General features: G+C 35.6%; 1 protein-coding gene across 8 annotated transcripts in view; it reads right to left on the bottom strand.

Moving 5' to 3' along the window:
- Window positions 1-21,695, bottom strand: part of CCSER2 (coiled-coil serine rich protein 2) — a 187,570-nt gene that overhangs the window by 16,015 nt on the left and 149,860 nt on the right. For all 8 annotated transcript variants that reach the window (XM_059397936.1, XM_059397935.1, XM_059397939.1 and 5 more), the window contains one exon: window positions 10,285-10,374. In XM_059397936.1, the coding sequence (XP_059253919.1) occupies window positions 10,285-10,374 (90 nt within the window). Of the gene's footprint in view, window positions 1-10,284; window positions 10,375-21,695 lie in introns of those variants that run through there.

Below are 21,695 nucleotides of genomic sequence, written 5' to 3'. Positions count from 1 at the left end.
GGTTCATCTCTAAGAAGATTCTCACTTTTAGTTCTTAGAATTCAGTTACTCACATATCTGTCCTTATCCCTACTCCAACCATTGTTATCCCCAAAAAAGAAAGTTCCAAGCCTAGATGGTCCACTGGAGAATTCCACCAATGTTTAAAGAATTAACAACAATTCTATACAGAAAACAGAACTAGAGGAAAGAATACTTCCCCACTCATTTATGAGGCTAGAATTACCCTAAGAGAAAATCAACAAATACAGTACAAAACAAAAAACCAGAAATCAACAGACCATTATAAACATAATACAATGAATATAAACATAAACAAGTCTTAAAAAAACATTATTGATTAGAATTCAGAAATATGTAAAAGAAGTATACACCATGATGGGGGGGGTTAGGTCAACAAGAGTGATTCAAAAATGATCAATGCAATCAATAGACTAAAGTGAAAAAAATGACATGTTCATATATATCAGTAAAGCAAAAAGGACTGAACAAAATGTAACACACATTCATGATGAAAACTCTCTGCAAACTAGGAATAGAAAGGAAATTTCTCAACTTGATAAAAAGCATCTTTCACATACCTATAGCTAACATTTATTTAATGGTGAAAGACTGAATGTTTTCCCCTGTAGATCAGGAATATGGCATCATATTCCTATGATTCCATTCTTATTCAACATACTATGGGAAGTCCTACCCAGTGGCATGATGTAAGAAAAGGAAATAAAAGACATATAGATAAAAAAATTGAGAAAACTGTTCCTATTTGCTAATGACATGACAGTCCACACAGAAAATATAGATCTATAGGAAAAACCCAGAACTAGGAAATAGGTTTATTAAGTTCATAGGATACAAGATCCATAAACAAAAGTCAGTTGCACTTCTAAATACCAGCAATAAGCATATGAAACTGAAATTTAAAAGACAATACCATTTATAATTACTAAATAGGATGAAATAATAAATCAAAGAAAGCATATGTAGAACTCGTATTCTGAAAACTAGAAAATGTTCATTAAAGAAATTTTTAAAATGATTTAAATTAATAAAGAGATACACCTTATATTCAAGGATTAGAATACTCAACATACTAAAGATGTTAATTCCAAGATGATATTTAGGTATAACATATTTTCTGTCAAAATCCTGGCAAGATTTTTTTTTTTAGATAAACACAAGCTAAGTCTAAAATTACACTGAAAACCAAATAAATTAGAATACATAAGCAATTATGACAAAGAAAAGGTAGGATGATCGTTCAACTTAAGACTTTTTATAGTTACAGCAATCAAGACAGTATAGTATTGGTGGAGGTGTAGACACACAGATCAATGGAATAGAAAACCCAGAAGTAGATATATACAAATATATAGTCAACTGACTTTTGACAAAAATGCAAAGGGAATTTAATAGAGAAAGGATAATATTTTTTAAAATGGTGCAAAGTAACTGGATATTTGTAGGGAAAAAATGAACCTTGACCCAAACCTCATGTCTTACAAAAATTCATGGAAAATGGATTACAGAGTTATCTATTTCAACGTTATTTATTTATTTATTTATTTGACAGAGAGAGAGAGAGAACAAGCAGGGGGAGGAGCAGAGGGAGAGAGAAAAGCAGACTCCCCAGTGAGTAGGGAGCTCAAGAGGGGGCTGGATCCCAGGACTCTGAGATCATGACCTGAGCTGAAGGCAGATGCTTAACTGACTGAGCCACCCAGGTGCCTCATGGATCACAGATTTAAATGTAGAGTGTAAAACTATAAACATCTCAGAAGAAAGCAAAAGTTTTCAGTGTCTTGGCCTTGGTTTATAAAGAGTTTAGATATAACATAAAAAGAAATCCACAATAGAAAAAAATCCACAAAAGAAAAAAATCCACAAAAGAAAATAAATGTTGATAGATTGGACATCAAAATTAAAATCTTTTACTCTTGAATGACTCTATGAAGAAGATGGAAAGACAAACTATCGACAGGGCGGGAATACCTGGAACCACATACTTTACTCTTATGTAAGGACTCGGGGAGTATATAAAGAACTCTACATTCAACAGTAAAAAAATTAAAAGTCAAGTGAGAAAATGGGAAGACATGAAGATATATTTCAAGGAAAATGGCTAATAAGCACATAAGAAGACATTACCTCCATTAGTTATTAGGGAAATAGAAATTAAAACTACACTGATATAGCAATACATACTTACCAGAATGGCTAAAATTAAAAAATAATACTACTACTAAATGCTGGTAAAGATGCAGAGAAACTGTCACTCATACAATGTTGATGAGAATCTGTTCTGGCATTTGTGATAAACAGCTTGGTAATTTTTTTTGAGTACTAACAGAGAACTGTCATATGCCCCAGAAATCACACTATTGGGCATTTATCCCAGAGAAATGAAAATTTACATCTACACAAATACTCACAGGAGCTTTATATGGAATAGCTAAAAACTAGAAGTGATTAAAATGTCTCTCAATGACCCATATCAATGGAACAATACTTGGCCATAAAAAGGAACAAATTATTGATAGACACAACTCTTTGGATGAATTTCCAAGGTGTTATTCTGAGTGAAAAAAGTAATCTCAAAAGCTCATACACTATATAGTATCACATAACATTCTTGAAATGATTTGATTAATAGGCATGGAAAATCAGATTAGTGGTTGCCATGAGGAATGGTAGAGGAAGAAGGGAATGACTGTGATTATTAAAAGGTAGCACACAAGGCAGAACTTTGTAGAGGTGCAGTAATTCTGCTTCTTAAATACAGTGTTGTTGCCAGAATCTACACAGTAATAAAATGGCACAGAACTACATACATACTACAAACAATATCCTGGTTTTGATACTGTACTAGGCTTATATAAAATGTAATCATTACGGGATATTGGGTGAACCATACAAAGGATTTTTATTACTTTTTATGGATCTGTAAGTATTTAAAACAAAAATTTAAAAATAGAGGAATAAAACCATAATGCATATTAGAATAATACAGAAGAAGACTACGTAAAAATGCTGATTATATTGGTAGGGTTATATTTTCTTGGGGAAAATATCTCTATAAACTGCAGGTAATTTCCCTGAGTATGAAAAGAAGAAAGATTATTTAGTCCTTTTGACAATGAACAACTGAAATAGCTATAAAGTACAAGACTAACTAAACCCTGAGACCAGGCAAGTTCAGAATACCAGACATTTAGGCAACACTAAGCAGCAGCATTAAGAGCATGTATTGCCTCCCCCTGATTCCCTACCTATTGGGAGTGTTTCTAAAACAAAAAAGAACTTGTGGAAGAAGAACTTAACTTTGAAACTTCGAAGACTCAGGATTAATAAGATGTAAGGTAAGGGCGGGAGACCTGATCTTTAGCAAAAAGTCAGCAGAAGCAACCCAAGTTCCCAGATGTACGGATCTGTTCCAGCAGTGAGTGCTGGAACAGGCTACACTCCTGAACTGAAGTGTATCATAAGTGACAGCAGTTTTAAGATGGATCTGAGATCCAGAAGGTCTAGTCCCCAAATCTGGAAAACATGTCCACCTTTCTCTGGTCCAGAAATAGAGCTTCACTCTCCTATCATCTCAGATTTACCCTAAGAATCCAGCAATGTCTTTGATTTAGTATCCAAAACCCTTAGCACACTGGGATTGAAATACAGAATAAACTAGTCTAAGTTCACGGAATGAATCAGAAAATGAATCTATGGTTTAAAAGCTGAAGGAATGTACTTTGGTGGAGATCATTAATTCCTGCTACTTAGTACAGGTTTAGAACCTAATCCAATGACCGTCACACAGAACTGAATTATGGACACTCTAAAATGAAATGCTGTATAAATGTAAAATACCCCTAAATGTCAAAGAATTGGTTAAAAATAAAAACCAAAGCTCAGAATGTAAAAATTCTCAATATCTTCTTTATACTGATTCCACTTTTTAATGATACTACTGGGTTAATCAGATATTTTGTTTAAAATTAATTCTGTATTTCTCTTTAATTTGGATTCTAGGGCATTTACATTATATATTCAGCTCACATTATATTTCTACTGGAGCACTAATAGAGAGGGCAGAGAGTGCATAATTCTTTCTTGGTTGATGCAATGAACTCATAAAGTTCGTTAAGCTCTAGCCAAGAAAGTATCTTTTGCTCATCTGCATCTATTTTAAATCTTCTGATGACTTCTAAGATGAAATGGCAGATATGAGATGCTTTCTGCTAGAGAAATGTGGTTTGTCTAAAACACTTTGTTTTATATGAAACAAAGAGAAGTAGGTATGCGTATGAATATATTCCTGGAATCCAAGCAGGAAAATAAAATCTACTTGTAGAAAAACATACCTGGGATATCTGACATAAACAGTGTAACAATATGCACAATGTTCTAATTTATACTTTAAATTTGTGGGACAAAAAAAAAAAAACAACCAAATAAAGGAAAAGGAAAACATGAAAAACAGAAGTGTATGAAACTCAGGGTTTTAGAGGTAACTTCATTTCTCTCAAGATAAAGCCTACCAGGTCTTCACATAAAACACTGTGTGAACTCTGTGTGGGATTAGACAAGGAACTGTGAGCCAATTCTTCCAAGAACACTTTTAGCTCTTCCCTCAAATAGCTGCTTTTTCTTAATGCTGATGTGAGAACAGATGAGAGTTTTCACCTCAAGTAAGTTTAGGGGATTTTCATCTTAACACCGAAGAGATAAAACTCTTCCTGATTCATGATTAGTTTGCCAATTTCTCCCTCTTCTGGGAAAGTCTAGGAAGCTCCCTGGAATAGTCTTACTTGCTCCGGAAGGGTCTGTGGCACTTGGCACTACAACACTGAGCTTTCCTAGTAGATGAAGCTCTAGCACTAGAAAGATTTCTGCCTTCTATGCACTCAAGTCCCCTCCACACTCTGAATCTTCCTCTCCACCTAACTTCACCTAACTTGATTTATCAAGTTGCTTCCTGAAAGTGAACAGGATTATCCATTTCTCATCTGATTGCTATCATTAAATTTCTAAGAGTAAAATCTCTCTACATCCTGCCTACATCCTTGATGTACAAGTCAGTAAATTGAACTCTGTATTACACAAATGAAGCGATCCCAGTAGTAGAAAACTTTGGTACTGTCCTTTGTTTTCCAATTACAGTGTAGATAAAACTTTGCTTCTTCAATGGATACTTTAAACAAAGTTTTAAAAATGATGGGGTGCCTGGGTGGCTCAGAGGGTTAAAGCCTCTGCCTTCAGCTCAGGTCATGATCCCAGAGTCCTGGGATCGAGCCCCGCATCGGGCTCTCTCCTTGGTGGAAAGCCTGCTTCCTCCTCTCTTTCTCTGCCTGCCTCTCTGCCTACTTGTGATCTCTCTCTGTCAAATAAATAAATAAAATCTTTAAAAAAAAAGTTTTAAAAATTCTTTCTAGATTTCTGGCATTTGGTATTAGAGGGTGCTGATTTAGATACCCCTAAAATTTATGACTAGATAAATCACTCAATTGCTAAAATGGTCATATTTAATTTGTTCTTAGCCTTGAAAAACAATTCTATTTTGTTAGTGGTTTCAGATGTATCCAAAGAAGCTATAGTATAAATGTTTAAAAATCAGAGTAACAATACACATAATAGGATTCTTGTTGTATTGTCATAAATACATGTGGCTGGCATGTGATGTCTCAGTAAAGATGGCTCCTGTCAGCATTTAGCTCATTGAAACACAGACCATACTCAATGGTCCATATCTAAAAATGATCACACATAAAAATTTTTTTTCTTTGGCACCAAAAATTTAAAAATAATTTCATGATCACATTATAATTATTTGTTTAAATACCAATTTATATGTATATTTCACTTAAAAATACTTCTAGTGGCATATGCTATATATAAACAACAGTGAATGTAAATAAAGACCTCCACAAAGAAATCCTTAATTCCCTCTGGAATATATATGAGTAGTAATATAACACCTCACCAATTGGGATAAAATGAAATGACAAAGTATAAAATCAGGACATTAATCTCACATAAAAATTAACTAATAATGCTTCCCATTCTCAAATCAGGAAGGCATACAGTGTGAAAGAAAAAGGACTAAGGAGAGAGTTCTCTTAAGACACATCTTTAGGTTATGATGTTCCCTTTCACGTAGTATTTTATGTTATCTCCCAGGCAAGCAGAAAAAGGGAGGGAGCAGAGTTCTTTAATAGTACATATAGCATGCTGCTAGGAAGTTAGCAAACTCCTTCTCCTTGGGAAATTATGAACAGTTGACATGATTTCTGTGATATGTCTGTGATACAATTTTCTGATTTTATCTTTTCTATTTTATAAATAGCTATTATAGGAACATACTTGACTATGATATTTTGAACTGTATGTATAATCTAGTAAATCTGAGACATGAGAACCTAATTCTAAGCACAAAGAATTGCTGATAATCCTGACCATATTCTAATTGCTGAATTTATGTAAGTCACATACATATCTATTAAACTATAAAATGGATTAAATCTCTGATCCGCTACTAGAAGCTAATTCTAAGAGAACATTTTAAAATACATAGGAAATCATCTTTCCTCACCTCTCTGCTATATAATGAAGTGAGTTCTTAAGATATGAAAGAAAACTAGTAACAGATCTAATTTTGCATATTCTGAATTTCAACTGGTAGGCAACTTTCTCACTGATACTGATAAGACAGCATTTATTTCTACACTAAATTTTAAAAGGAATCCAGGTGAGCCATTCATTATCTGACAGGCCAAGAAGATCCTTTGTGTCCATTTTACAATCCATTTTTTGAGATTCAAGGGATAAATAATAAGACAGTTGATGGTCTGAGTCTAGAAATGTTTTCTTTTTCTTTTTCTTTTTTTTAGAAATTTTCTCTTTTTTGCTATTTTGGCTTCTCTAGTTCATTTAAGATATTTAAACAAAGGCTCTGTAAAATGTATATATTGCAAAAATTTAGAATTACTTAATGTGCAAATCTTCACACAGTGATGTTAAATGCTTTGAAACAATACTAGAAATACATTAAAAATATTTAATTCAGTCCAAGATAATGCTACTTATAAGAACATGCTTGTACAGAAATAATAATGTCATACTATCTTTAAAAATAAACTTTTATAAGTTTAAAATTTTAAATGAATCTTCTCACATAATCACCATCTTCCTAGTATTCCTAGTCTCACTTCAACTGTTTTTGTGTGAATGATTAGATACCTTCCACACTACTGTTCTTTTCATGTTATCCATTTCACCATTTTATCTGGGTACTCTGTCCCTCAGATAAATTATTTCACCAGAAGCAGACTTATCCACTTTCCTCTTTTGTTTTTTTTAATATTTTATTTATTTATTTGACAGAGAGAGACACAGAAAGAAAGAGAACCCAAGCAGGGGGCAGCAGGAGAGGGAGAAGCAGGCTTCCCGTTGAGCGGGGAGCCTGATGTAGGCCTTGATCCCAGGACCCTGGGATCATGACCTAAGCTAAAGGCAGCCGCTTAACAACTGAGCCACCGGGCACCCTCCACTTTCCTCTTAAGGTAGCATCTTTTCTGACAGCTCATTCATATCTCCTTTTCCTCTGTCTTTCCCTCTCTAAATCTAAAATCCAGCACCCTTATTTTCCTTCATTTCTTCTAAAAATATCCATTTTTTTTCATTTTTCTTTCCATGTCCCAAATGACTGCCAACAAGTGTTATGAATGGTACCTCTCTCTTCTCTACCATCCTTCTGTGCCTTCTACTATAACCAGATTATTTCCTTGGATGCCAGAAGTATTCTGAGGACATGCTTACATATGCCTCATAAACCTCTGAAGGAGATTCTCAACTAAGAGTGTCAAGAAGGGCAATTAAATTCCCCAAGATATTCAGGAAATGGTAAAGAACAAGGATTCAGACTCTAACTTTCAATCTTCCCGAAGTCTTACTAGCCAGATCAAAAAATGTTACCTACACTCAACCTGGAGATTTTGAAATACAACATGCTTTGATTCCCCAAACTGCTACCTAACAAAATCACTGTGGTCAAAGAAGGATCCCACTGCACCTCCCCATCACCAACATCTTGCTTAAAGATGTTGGGTTCCTGCTAAAAAACGAACATGCAGAATCAAGTATAACTTTTTAGAAGAGAAAAGAAAATCTTCATTATAGTAAATGGTTTCTAAAATAAGGTAATTTTATTTCAAATGAATCCTAAGTCCAAAAAACATAAAAATGAGAGAATAAACTCAAAATTTAACCTCAATAGTTAATAATTATCTAACTAAGTAAATATATGTAACTACCTCTTTAAATACAACTCAATAAAACTACTTTTGCAGATAAAATTTTTAATTCTATTTTTAAATGGACTTTACACAACTTCAACTACTTTCCTAAACATACAACTGTGTTACAGCCAAAATCATATACTTACTGTTGTCTAAATGTATCGTCCTACCTCATCACCTTTACTTGTACTGTTCCTTTTGTCAAGGATATTTGTTCCATTTCAATCTGCAAAATATCTCTCAATCCTTTAAGGCTCCTCAGCGCACCTCTGGGTGAAAGAACCTTGTACTAGCAGTCAGTAGCCTATCTTAGCCACTGACTGACTATGGAAATTTTAATATGCCATTTAACCTCCCTGCCTTCTGTTAACTTGGATAACTATAAGCAAAGGTGCTAAGCCAAGTGATTCCTATTCAGTAGATAACAAGGAAGCCTGAAGTCTGGGTTTATTAAAGTACTAGGCTGGAAAACTGACCTTCATTTCGCTCAAATTATAGTAAAATAACTGAGCAATGTCTTGGGGTTGGTTTTATACCATTTACTTTTTGTCTGATTAACAGTTTTCAGAACAGAAGATGAAGGAATCCAGAGATGGTATAAAAACTCCCATGAGGATGGGAAAATGGAACATCTCACACTTAAATCACCAATCTACTTAGTAATAGTGTCTGAAAATACAAACATCTGTGAGGAAAATTGAAGAAACAGGGAAACCCAAACTTTCATCTAGAAGCAAAAGGCATAGTCTTGTTTTGAAATTTCCTTCACACTAAGCTTCCACATCCTTTAAAGAAATACTCTATCTTCTCTGTCTACTGACATCTTTTACTTTCTAGAATTCAACCACAACCTTCACCTTTTTCACCAAGCTCCTTGATTCTTCAGACTAGACTTTCCCAATCCTTTGAACCTAACAGAACTCAATGCACTCTAAGTGTATCACACCACCAGTCCCTTTAATAAACACCTGCTCATGAAAGAAGCAATCCTGAATGGTCTGTGCATTTTCTTCCCCAATTCTTATTTCTACTTCAAGAGCCTAATAACTGAGATGGGAGAGACTCATCAACTTTTGTTGAATAAATTATTAGTATCGCACCTTATGTGAGCACACACAAAAATGTTACTTATTAGATAAAAAACAAAAAAGTATTTTATAAACTTTAAAGCCTATAGCTAAGTTTTAAAAATTGGGTTGTTGATTATAGTAACCATTATGGTTCCCTGTTCATTTCTGTTACTACGATTCCACTGTTAAACAAGGCAAAAGAAGAGTCAAATGTGGCTTATTAGGCATTCTCTTAACAAAAAATGTCTATTAGTTGGCACCCAACAACAGGATTAGGATGACTAGCAGGCCATGCGATGACCCTCTGGCTCAGGCACATCCTGAACTTATTTTCAGAACTCAGATTAAATTATGGTCAGTGTATGTTAGCCTAAATGTGTTTTGAAAAACAAGAAAACTTGGTTACTTTATACTGTTTAGAAGAAACCATTCCCTAACCATGCCTAAACATAACCTTTACTATCTATATTTTAATGCACTTATTCTTAACAGCCTCAACATCTGAGTAATTATAACAGAATATATTTGAAAGTTTCAACAACAACAAAAGAATAAGCTACATCACGTACTTCCAAAGAGTCATGCTGTTAAAAAGGGAAGACTGCATTTCTTTTTAAATTTCTACTTCTTTTAGGGCATGGAGAAATACCACTCTCATAAATACATGCAATGAGAGGAGACTAAACATTCAAATAAAATGCGCTGTAGTGTGCAGAACAGAAAAGCTATTAAATGCACATTCATTTATATAAGACACATAAGAGAAGCTTTAGAAAGCACATAAGAGACAAGAAAAATCAACTTACCTAAAAAAAAAAAATTACAGCCATGGCAGATTCAAAATTATTAGATTAAAGTAAAAAGAGTGAAACGAACATCAAAAGAGTAAATGACAAGAGAAGAGGTTAAGGGCATATGTTACTTACAGGAATTCTTCTCCAGGGTGTTTGAGTATATTTATCAGCATATGTGCATTTTTCCTCTTTAGAATTTTGGTGGCAGTTACACTGAGTTGCCTGAATAAAACCACAAAATTTACACGGGTATAATTCTATATACACATATATACATACAAAAATAATTAGAGGTTGGGGCACCTGGGTGGCTCAATGGGTTAAAGCCTCTGCCTTCAGCTCAGGTCATGACCCCCGAGTCCTGGGATGAAGCCCCGCAGTGGGCTCTCTGCTCAGCGGGGAGCCTGCTTTCCTTCCTCTCTCTCTGCCTACTTGTGATCTCTGTCTATCCAACAAATAAATAAAATCTTTTAAAAAAATAATTAGAGGCTCTCTTAAAGGGTAAAAGATCACCCTCATGAAAAAAAAGCAAACATCCAGGTCTATTCATTAGTCTCCCATCTTATTCAGAGACTGGATTCCAGAGTCACTCAGTAAAGCTAAAATTCTGTATAGTGAAAATTAACCTTGGGAATCTCTTACACTGTCCATAAATACACTATCTACGATCTTATGTGTATAAATATATATAATACTATGTGTATAAAAATAATATATATTAATATATATAATAATGTATATATAATAATGTAGAATATATATAACAATATACAGATTATAAGGAATACAATTGCAAAATATAATGTATTTCTCTAAACTATAATGGTACTACAGTCACTACACCAGAGTTTCTTAAATTCATTTTTGATGGCACTCTATGGATATTAAACACCACCGGTCCACAGATAAGGCTGTCTATTCACATGTGTGGTGCTTTTAAGCCTTCTTAATGATGTGTTACCCTTATTGAACAAAAGAATTTGAAGGACCACTGAATTTTGACAAGATCCATCTGACCATTCCAGTTCACAAATGAATTCTCTGCATATGATTCCACTCAAAGCAAACTCATTTAGACAACACAAAGCAACGTACCTTTTGTGGAAACTTTGGTCTCTCAAATAAATAATGATCAAATTTTTAAAAAGAACAAGAAGACATAATGTGAACTTCTCCCTAGTGTGGAGTACTGTTATATTCCAATACATATATTGGAATATATATATTATTTATTAAACAATCTCACTGGAGGTAAACTTTCTTATAGGAAAACCTACATAACAAATTCTTAACTACTGCATCAAATTAAAATTAGGTGTCTTATTTTTTAAAATTTACCAAAATTCAGAATTTTTCTTATTTTTCTTATTTTCAATCAATCCATTTTCCATATATAAAATAAGATCTAATTAAAAACAAAAATCTCTGCAGAATAGACATTTTCCATTTCTTATAGTACAGACATATTTCCCATTCCTAAAAAATGGGATAGTGAATGAAACAAAATTCACCATATTAAGTAGGCAACTTAAGAGTCTCATGGGGGCACTTGGGTGGCTCAGCTGGTTAAGCATCTGACTCTTGGTTTCGACTCAGGTTATGATCTCAGAATCCTGAGATGGAGCCCTGCATCTGGCACAGTGCAGAGTCTGCTTGAGATTCTCTCTCTCCCTTTCTCTTTACCCCTCCCCCCTGCTCATGCTCTCTTTCTCTCTCAAAAGTAAAATAAAATAAAAATATTTTTTTAAAAAAAGTCTCAAGAGAATTCACTATAATAGGACATAACTTTTAATATATATGGAAGGTATATAAAGAAAAAATATTTATCTTAGTGCAAGCACATTATGTATTCTATCCTGACTACTGCAGTTCCAGAAGTAATTTCCTTTTTGTAGTCAATCTGTTAACTAACATATGAAGAACAATATTAGGCAAATGTTTGAATTTTTTATAATTTGAAAAACCTAGTTTTTAGTGACATTTCAATAGATGTGAAACAACTACCCGACTCATTCCCTGTCCACATGCTTTTCTTTTTGCTGACAGATTCTGTTTGGAGGCTCACATTCTATGTAGTCCCATATTCAGGAAAGTGTATCCTACCTTTTGACCCAATGATATATTTTGATTAGTGTGAACCAATCAGATTAATCCCATTCTACCATGCTTAGGAAGTGATAAAGATTCCAAACCTAGCCAATAAAACATACGCAAAGTCTGGATAATTTCTGAGAATGTGCTCTTGATTTTAAAAATAGGTATGCTAGAGGGATGCCTGGGTGGTTCAGTCAGTTAAGCATCCAACTCCTGGTTTTGGCTCAGGTCATGATTTGAGGGTCATGGGATCCAGCCCTGCATCAAGCCCCATGCTTGAGATTCTCTTTCTCTCCTCTCCTTACCTTTTTCTTTCTCTTTGAAATAAATAAATGTCTTTTTTTTTTTTTTAAAGGCATACTAGAGAAAAGAAGGTCCTTTTCCTACATTTGGGGACTAATACAGGAGTATATGACACACAGAACTACAGAATACATCTTGTAACCAGCACAGGACAGCCAAAAAGATTCCAGAAAACCAACCTAGAACTTCACCATTACCGAAATGACCATTTAAGTAACCATGAGATCTACACAATTTTGTTATTTGAGTTTACAGATGTTCTAACTTTTAAGCCTCTTTTAGTTAAAGACTTTTACTTGTAACATAACATCTTAAGATATACACTGATTTACTAGATGGGTGATTTGGGGCAAATCATCAATAAGAGTAGTATTAATCATGCACCCATGGCCCAGGTATAGCATTACTCAGTTTTCATACATAGTTTATTAGACTATCATAATCCTATATTGTATTATTTTTATTACACCCACATACAGAAGAGGCTGAGGAGAAATAAAGTAACTTCCCTAAAACAACATGGCTATTTAGTTTCAGGGCAGAATTTGAAACCAGGTATATAATCCAGTTTTTCAAATCTATGACACAGCTAACCTGCTTAAGCTGAGTTCTACTTTCCATGACTCTATAAAGAAATTTCTACACTAATAATTTCACCAGATTATTCTAAGGCTCCAATGTGTAAATGTATCTAAATTAACTTACTACTTAGTATACTTAGGGAAAAATAAAAGAGCATTCTCAGCATTTTAAATAAGATTTAAATAGCTGAGCTTCTATACAATCCAGTTAAATACTTGGAGCACTGCAATCTGATTTTATATATGAACTTTTCACACAAAATATGAATTTAACACTTTATATTGTCAATTTTCTGAAAGTGTACATGCAAACTCAGGTTAAGATAAAATGCATAGATAGCTAGAACTAGAAAGGGACTTTGAAATCACCTTGAAAATCCTTCACATTTTTTTCCCCTTAAATTCCAGTGTAGTTAACATACAGTGATATATTGAGATGTGCAACATAGTGAACCACCAAGTCTATCCATCACTGTGTTCATCAAGACAAACACACTCTTAATCCCCTTAACCTATTTCACCCCCACCCAATCCACCTCCCCATTGGTAACCACCTGTTAGTTTTTTATAGTTAAGAGTTTGTTTTTCCATTATTTGCTTGTTTTGATTCTTAAATTCCACACATGAATGAAATCCAATGGCATTTGTCTTATTCTAATTGGCTTATTTCGTTTAGCATAATACTTCATCTCTATCCATGTTGTTGCAAATGGCAAGATTTCATTTTTTCTTATGGCTGAATAATATTCCAATGCACATACATATATGCATCTTTGTGTGTGTAATGGTACACATATATATTACATATATGTATGTATACATATCCATCCAAGCACACACTCTCTCTCACTCTCATATATAAAACATATCTCTATCCATTCATCTATTGATGGACACTTGGGTTTCTTCTGTAATTTGGCTATTATAAACAATGCTGAGATAAACATAGGGGTGCATATGTCCCCTCAAATTAGTGTTTTTGTATTCTCTGGGTAAATATCCAGTAGTGTGATTACTGAAATAGAATAATTCTATTTTTAACTTTTTCAGGAAAATCCACATTGTCTTTGACAGTGGTTGTACCAGTTTGCATTCCCAACAATAGTGTACAAGGGTTCCTTTTTCTCCATATTCTTGCCAACACTTGTTTCTTGAGTTTTTTACTTTACCCGTTTTAACAGATGTGAGGTGTTATCTCACTATGATTTTGATTATCCCTGATGATAAATGATACATCATTTCATGTACCTGTTGGTCATCTGTAGGTCTTCTTTGGAGGAATGCCTGTTCATGTCTTCTGTGCATTTTTAAATCGGATTGTCTTTTTGGTATTGAATTGTGTAAGTTCTTTATATATTTTGGATACTGACCCTTTCTTGGATATGTCATGTGCAAATATCTTCTCCAATTCAGTAGACTGTCATTTAGTTTTGTTGGTTGTTTCCTTTGCTGTGCAGAAGCTTTTAATTGTGATGTAATCTCAATAGTTTATTGTTGTTTTTGTTTCCCTTGCCTCAGAAGAATGTTGCTATGACCAATGTCAGAGAAATTACTGCCTATCCTCTCTTTCAGGATATTTATGGATTTAGATCTCACATTTAGGTCTTTAATCCATTTTTTAAAAGATTTTATTTATTGATTTGAGAGAGAGAGAATGAGAATGAGAATGAAAATGAGAATGAGAATGAGTGGGGGGAAAGGCAGAGAGAAAGGGAAAAGCAGAGCCCTCCTGAGCAGGGAGCCTGACTTGGGGCTCAATCCCAGGACCCTGAGATGATGACCTGAGCTGAAGGCAGATGCTTAGCTGACTGTGCCACCCAGGCACCTTGGTCTTCAAGCCATTTTGAGTTTATTTCCTGGGGCCCCTGGGTGGCTCAGTGAGTTAAAGCCTCTGCCTTCGGCTCAGGTCATCATCTCAGGGTCCTGGGGTCAAGCCCCACGTCGGGCTCTCTGTTCAACAGGGACCCCTTTTCTCTCTACCTGCCTCTCTACCTACTTGGGATCTCTGTCTGTCAAATAAATAAATAAAATCTTTAAAAAAAAAAAAGTCAATTTGAGCTTATTTCCCTTCTTGTGTGTGGAGCTGGCTTAATTTGTTGTTGATTCTCCAGTTCTTTAAGGTGTAGAGACAACTGGTGTATTCTGGATTTTTCAATTTTTTGGAGAGAGGCTTAGACGGCTATGTGTTCCCCTTAGGACCGCTGTTGCTGTATCCTATAGGTTTTGGACCGAAGTTGGTTTCATTCTCATTGGTTTCCATAAATTTTTAAGATCTTCTTTGATTTCCTTGTTGATCCAAGCATTCTTAAACAAGGTGGTCTTTAGCTTCCAGGTGTTTGAATTCCTTCTAAACTTTTCCTTGTGGTTGAGCTCCAGTTTCAAAGCATTGTGATCTGAGAATATGCAGGGAATAATCTCAGTCTTCTGGTATAGGTTGAGTCCTGATTTGTGACCCAGTATGTGGTCTATTCTGCAGAAGGATCCATGTGCACTTGAGAAGAATGAGTATTCTGTTGTTTTAGGGTGGAATGTTCTATGTATATCTACGAGGTCCATCTGGTTCAATGTGTCATTCAATGCTCTTCTTTACTGATTTTCTGCTTGGATGATCTGTCTATTACTGAGAGAGGCGTGTTAAGATCTCCTACTATTAATGTATTCATATCAATATAACTCTTTATCTTGATTAACAGTTTTCTGATGTAATTGGCTGCTTCCACATTGGGGGCATAAATATTTACAATTGTTATATCTTCTTGGTGGACAGTCCCTTTAAGAATGATGTAGTGTCCTTCTATATCTCTGACTACAGTCTTTAATTTAAAATCTAATTTATCTGATATGAGAATCGCTACCCCAGCCTTCTTTTGAAGCTCATTGCTATGAAAGATACTTCATCCCTTCACTTTCAGTCTGGGTGTATGCTTATGTTCAAAATGTATCTCCTGTAGATGACATATGGATGGGTGCTGTCGTTTTATACAATCTGCAACCTTGTGTCATTTTATGGGCACATTTTGGCCATTCATGTTGACAGTGATTATTGAGATATGTTTTTATTGACATTGTGTTACCTGTGAAGTCTTTGTTTCTATAGATTGTCCCCATATATTTCTGTTCAATGATATTCTTAGGATTTTTCCTCTTTTATAAAACCCCCCCTTAGTATTTCCTGCAAAGTCAGCTTGGTGGTTGCATACTCTTTTAAAACTTGCCAGTCTTGGAAGCTCTTTATCTCTCCACCCATTTTGAATTTCGGTCTTGCTGGATAAAGTATTCTTGGCTACATGTTCTTCTCATTTAGTGCCTTGAATATGTCTTGCCAGCCCTTTCTGGCTTGCCAGGTTTCTGTGGACAGGTCTGATTTATTCTGATGGGCTTTTCTCTGTACATAAGGAATTTCTTTGCCCTAGCTGCTTTCAAGAACTCCTGTCTACAATTATGATTCATCATTTTCACGATCAGGTGTCTTGAGGTCTTCCTAGAGTCTATGATCTTGTTGGGGAGACCATTCTGCCTCTAGTACACAAACGCTGGTTCCATTCGCGAGACTGGGAAAATTTTCGTGGAGAATTTGTTCAACTATATCTTCCAGTCTTCTTTCTTTCTCCTCCCCCTCAGAGATTCCAATAATTCTGACATTGGAACATTTCATGGCATCATTTATTTCCCTAATTCTGTTTTTGTGGCTTCTAAGCTGTTTGTTCCAGGCTTCTTCCTGCTCCCTTTTCTCTGTTTGTCCTGCAGATCACTAATTCTATCTTCTTCCTCAGTTACCCTAGCTCTTAGAGAATTTAGATTAGATTGGAACTCATTGAGAACATTGTGAACATCATCCCTGGCGGCTTTCAATTCTGCCCTAATCAATTCCATTTTGTCATCAAAGGCTTTCTCCAACCTAGCTATTGCCTGAATAATTGTTAGCCTGAATTCCCTTTCTGACATATTGTCTATGTCCACATGCAATAGCTCTGATGCAGAAGGCCCAGTCTCTGAATTTTTCTTCTGTTGGGCATTCCTCCTCCTAGTCATTTTGGTGAGAGATGGCTGAATGGATGTGTAGCTGATTGTATGGGCCATGGTGCAGGCAAGGTGCACCCTGGAAGACTTCTGAGCAATCAAGAGTCCCCACCAAAAAGAAAGAAAAAAGAAAGAAAGAGAGAGAGAGAGAGAGAGAGAGAGAAGAAAAAAAAGAAAGATAAAATAAAAGAAGGCCCAGCCCAAATGGGCCCAAGGTAAGATTTATGAAGTATACAAACAAAAACAGACAAACAAAAAGACTGACAAATGTAGATGACAGGAGAAAAATAAATAAATAAAAGCAAAAAAAAAGAACCTCATCAAAAACAACCCCAAGTGTAAGATTTATATACTACCAGGACAAAAACAAATACACAGAAACGCTGGCAGAAGAAAATGATGGGAGAGTGGTTATAAATTCTCAGTGTGGGTGAGGAAGTTTATTTTGATTCTTCCTGGATGTATCTTGATATCTTTCTTAAAGGACTCAACTTTCCTAAGATAAAGGAGGATTAAAAACTGGCTTACCTATAGGGGTAGCATTGATTGGGGAAAGGGGATTACCTTGAAGCTTATCTCTATACAAATATAAAAAAACAAAGAATAAACCAAAATAAAATTAATTTAAATTCAAAGAATTAAAAAAATAGAAAAGCAAAAGAAAAACACAGGTATATGTATCAAAAAGTTCAGGTTAAAAGGTTATTATGGAATTTTATGAACTGGACATTTCATTGTGATGGTAAATAGGTTAAAAAGTTATATATTAAAAAAATGAACCAGAATAGTGGGAACGAATTAAAAATAAAGGTTGTATCTACGAAGTAGTAGTGGTTGTCCTCTTGTCTTTTTTTGTCTTTCTGGCTTTCTGGGGGAGGGGCCTGCTGTGTGGATTTTCAGGGAGTCTTGCTAGAGTTAAGTCCTCCTGCCCCCATCAAGGGGGTGGGCTCTGAGGAAACTGGTTTTTCAGGCTTTTTTTCTCTGAAGGTTTTTTTGTCTGTTTTCTCTCTCCTTGGCAGCTTTTGATGGTTTTTGGAGGTTTAGAGAAAAGAAAACTGCACCCAGACCTCCCTCTCAGAGAGAAGCCTCAGTCTGTTCCCCTCTGGGTGCTCCAGAGCACATAAATTCACCCTGAGCCACTGGCAGAGCACATTCCTACTCAGAGTCTCTGGGGACACAGGAACTCCTGCTTGTACTGAAAACCAAGATAGCCATGCTAGAGAGGTCCCAAGCAGCACTGAGAATTTCACGCTGGCCTGGGTGGGGAGTGCTCAGACTCTCTGGCTCTGAGAGAGCGCCAACTGGCACCTGAAGGCACCTCTCTTAGGGAGGGTGTAGGGCACAACTCAGACTCTGGTAGTGCAGCACGCCCATGGAGAGTGCAAAAGGCTGTGATTCTGCTGGCTGGCAAGGCTCCCTCACCCTCAGCTGTGCTGCCACCCAGACACTCTCAGGCACACCAGCCACTCAGGGACCAAGATCTGGCTTCTTCGCTGCACTCTCTCTGACTCAGCGCCAGTGGTGGCTGTCCTGGGTTGATGGACTCAAGCCCCTGTCCCTAACCACCCAATTCCCACAATTTCCCCCCAACGATCCTTTGCTCTTTTTGAGTGCTTTCAACCAGAATCCAAGTTAATGCTGGTCCCCAATCGCAGGGCACTCTCGTATTGGGGTATTACTTTCCAATGGGTTGCTTCTGGTGGCTCCCTCCCCCTTTTGTTTATCTTCCTATGTCAGTCCAATGTTCCCACTCCACTTTACCTGCCTACTAGCGTCTTCTGCCCCCATTGAGATCCAGAAGTGTATAATTCTAATCTCAGGCTGATTTCATGGGTGATCAGAGTTCTTTGCCAGGTAATCAGCTCACTTTGGAGTATAGGTTGAAACGGTGCCTCCTCCTACTTCCCCACAAGCTTGTCTCCTCCTACCATTTTGAGTTTATTTTTGTGTATATGTAAGAAAGTCCTTCAGTTTCCTTCTTTTGCAAGTAGCTGTTCAGTTTTCCAACATCATTTGATGAAGAGACGATCTTTCCCATTGGATATCCCTACTTTCTTTATAGATTAATTGACCATATGATTGTGGGTTTATTTCTGGGCTTTCTATTCTGTTCCATTGACTATGTGTCTATTTTTATGCCAAGGGCATTGTTTTGATTACTTTTGATTACATTGATATGATTTTAATAAAACCTGACATCTAAAACACCTCCAGTTTTGTTTTTTCAAAATTGTTTTGGCTATTTGGGGTCTTTCGTGGCTCCATATAAATATTAGGATTCCTTCTAGTTCTGTGAAAGTTGCTGTTGGTATCTTGATAGCAACTATTTTAAAACTGCAGATAGCTTTGGGTAGTATATACAATTTAACAATATTTATTCTTCTAATCCACGGTATGGGATGTCTTTCAATTTCTTTCTATCATATTCAATTTCTTTCATCAATATTTCATGGTTTTCAAGTACAGGTCTTTCACCTCTTTGGTTACGTTTATTCCTAGGGTTTTTTTTTTTTTTTAATTATTATTTTTGGTGCAACAGCAAATAAGATTGTTTTATTAATTTCTTTTTGCTACTTCATTATTAGTATATAGAAATGCAACAGATTTCTGTACGCTAATTCTCTATCCTGCAAATTTACTGAATTCATTTATCAATTCTAGTAGTTTTTTGATGGAGTCTTTGGGTTTTCTATATGGAGTATCATGTTATTTGCAAACAGTGAATGTTTTACTTCTTCCTTATGGATGAATGGCTTTTATTACTTTTTGTTGGATGGATGGATGGATAGGTGGCTTTTATTACTTTTTGTTGGATGGATGGATGGATGGATAGGTGGCTTTTATTACTTTTTGTTGCCTGATTGCTGTGGCTAGGACTTCCAGTGATATGTTGAATAAAAATGGTGAGAGTGGACATCCTTTCTTGTTCCTGCTCTTAATGGAAAAGCCCCAGGTTTCCCCATTGAGTATGATGTTAGCCATGGGTTTCTCAGATGTGACCCTTATTATGTTGAGGTATGTTCCCTCTAAACCTACTTTGCTGAGGATTTTTATCTTGAATGATGTTGTAATTTACCAAAATGTTTTTTATGCCCTCTCTTGAAATGATCATCATTATCTTTTCTCTTATTGAGGTGATGTATCACATTGAACCATTCTTGCATCTCAGCAATAAATTCCACTTGATCATGGTTAATGTTCATTTTAATGTATTATTAGATTCAGTTTGCTAATATTTTGTTGAGGAATTTTGCAACTATTTATCAGAGATATTGCCCTAAAGTTCTTTTTGTGATGTCTTTACCTGATTTTGTTTGTTGGTAGTTTTTGATTACTGATTCAATTCCATTCTGGATAACTGCTCTTTTCAAATTTTCTATTTCTTCCTGCTTCAGTTTTGCAAGGTAACATTTCTAGGAATTCATCCATTTCCTCTAGGTTGTCCAATTTGTTGGCATAAAAGTTTTCAAAATATTCTCTTACAATCATTTGCATTTCTATGCTCTTGGGTGTTTTTTTTTATCATTTCTGATTTTGAGTCCTCTTTTTTTTTAATGAGTGTGGACTAGGTGTTTATCAATTTAGAGCCAGCTCCTGATTCCACTGCTCTGTTCTATTGTTTAAGTTTCTGTATTATTTATTTCTGCTCTAGTCTTTATTATTTCCTTCCTTATGCTTGTTATGGTTTGCTTTTTTTTTTTTTTTAAGATTTTATTTATTTAAGAGATCACAAGCAGGCAGAGAGGCAGGCAGAGAGAGTGGGGGGAGCAGGCTCTCCGCTCAGCAGAGAGCCCGATGTGGGGCTCGATCCCAGGACCCTGGGACCATGACCTGAGCAGAAGGCAGAGGCTTTCACACACTGAGCCACCTAGGTACCCCTTGTTATGGGTTTTGTTTGTTCTTTTTATAGCCCCTTTGTGTTTAGAGTTAGATTCTTTATTTGAGATGTTTCTTGCTTCTTAAGCTAGCAATTTTTATCTCCATATAATTTTTTCTTTTTTCTTTGATTTCTTGGTTGACCCATTCATTGTTTAATAGTATGTTATTCAACCTCCATGAATCTGTGCTCTTTCCAGATTTTTTTCTTGTGGCTTATTTCTAATTTCATAGTGCTGTACTCAGAAAAGATGTATGGTATGACTTTGATCTTTTGAATCTGTTCAGATTTATTTTGTGGTCTAATATGTGATATATTCGGGAGGATGTACCATGTGCACTTTAAAAGAATCTGTATTCTGGTATTTAAGGAGGAATGTTCTGTTTTTTTGTTTGTTTGTTTGTTTGTTTAATCGTGTCCAATTAGCCATCATTAGTGTTTGATGTGGTGTTCCACAATTCATTAGTTGTGTATAACACACAGTGCTCATCACTACATGTGCCCTTCTTAATACCCATTATGCAATTACCCTATCCTTTAACCCCCGCCCTTCCATAACGCTGTTTGTTTCCTGCAGTCCAGAGTCTCTCACGGTTTGTCCTTCACTCTGATTTCTTCCCATTCAGTTTTCCCTCCCTTACGCTCTGGTCCTCTGTGCTATTCCCTAT

This window comes from Mustela nigripes, chromosome 4, assembly GCF_022355385.1.
Source record: "Mustela nigripes isolate SB6536 chromosome 4, MUSNIG.SB6536, whole genome shotgun sequence".
Lineage (NCBI taxonomy): Eukaryota > Metazoa > Chordata > Mammalia > Carnivora > Mustelidae > Mustela > Mustela nigripes.
The sequence above is the reverse complement of the archived record's forward strand: the minus strand, read 5'-3'. Positions and strand labels throughout refer to the sequence as shown.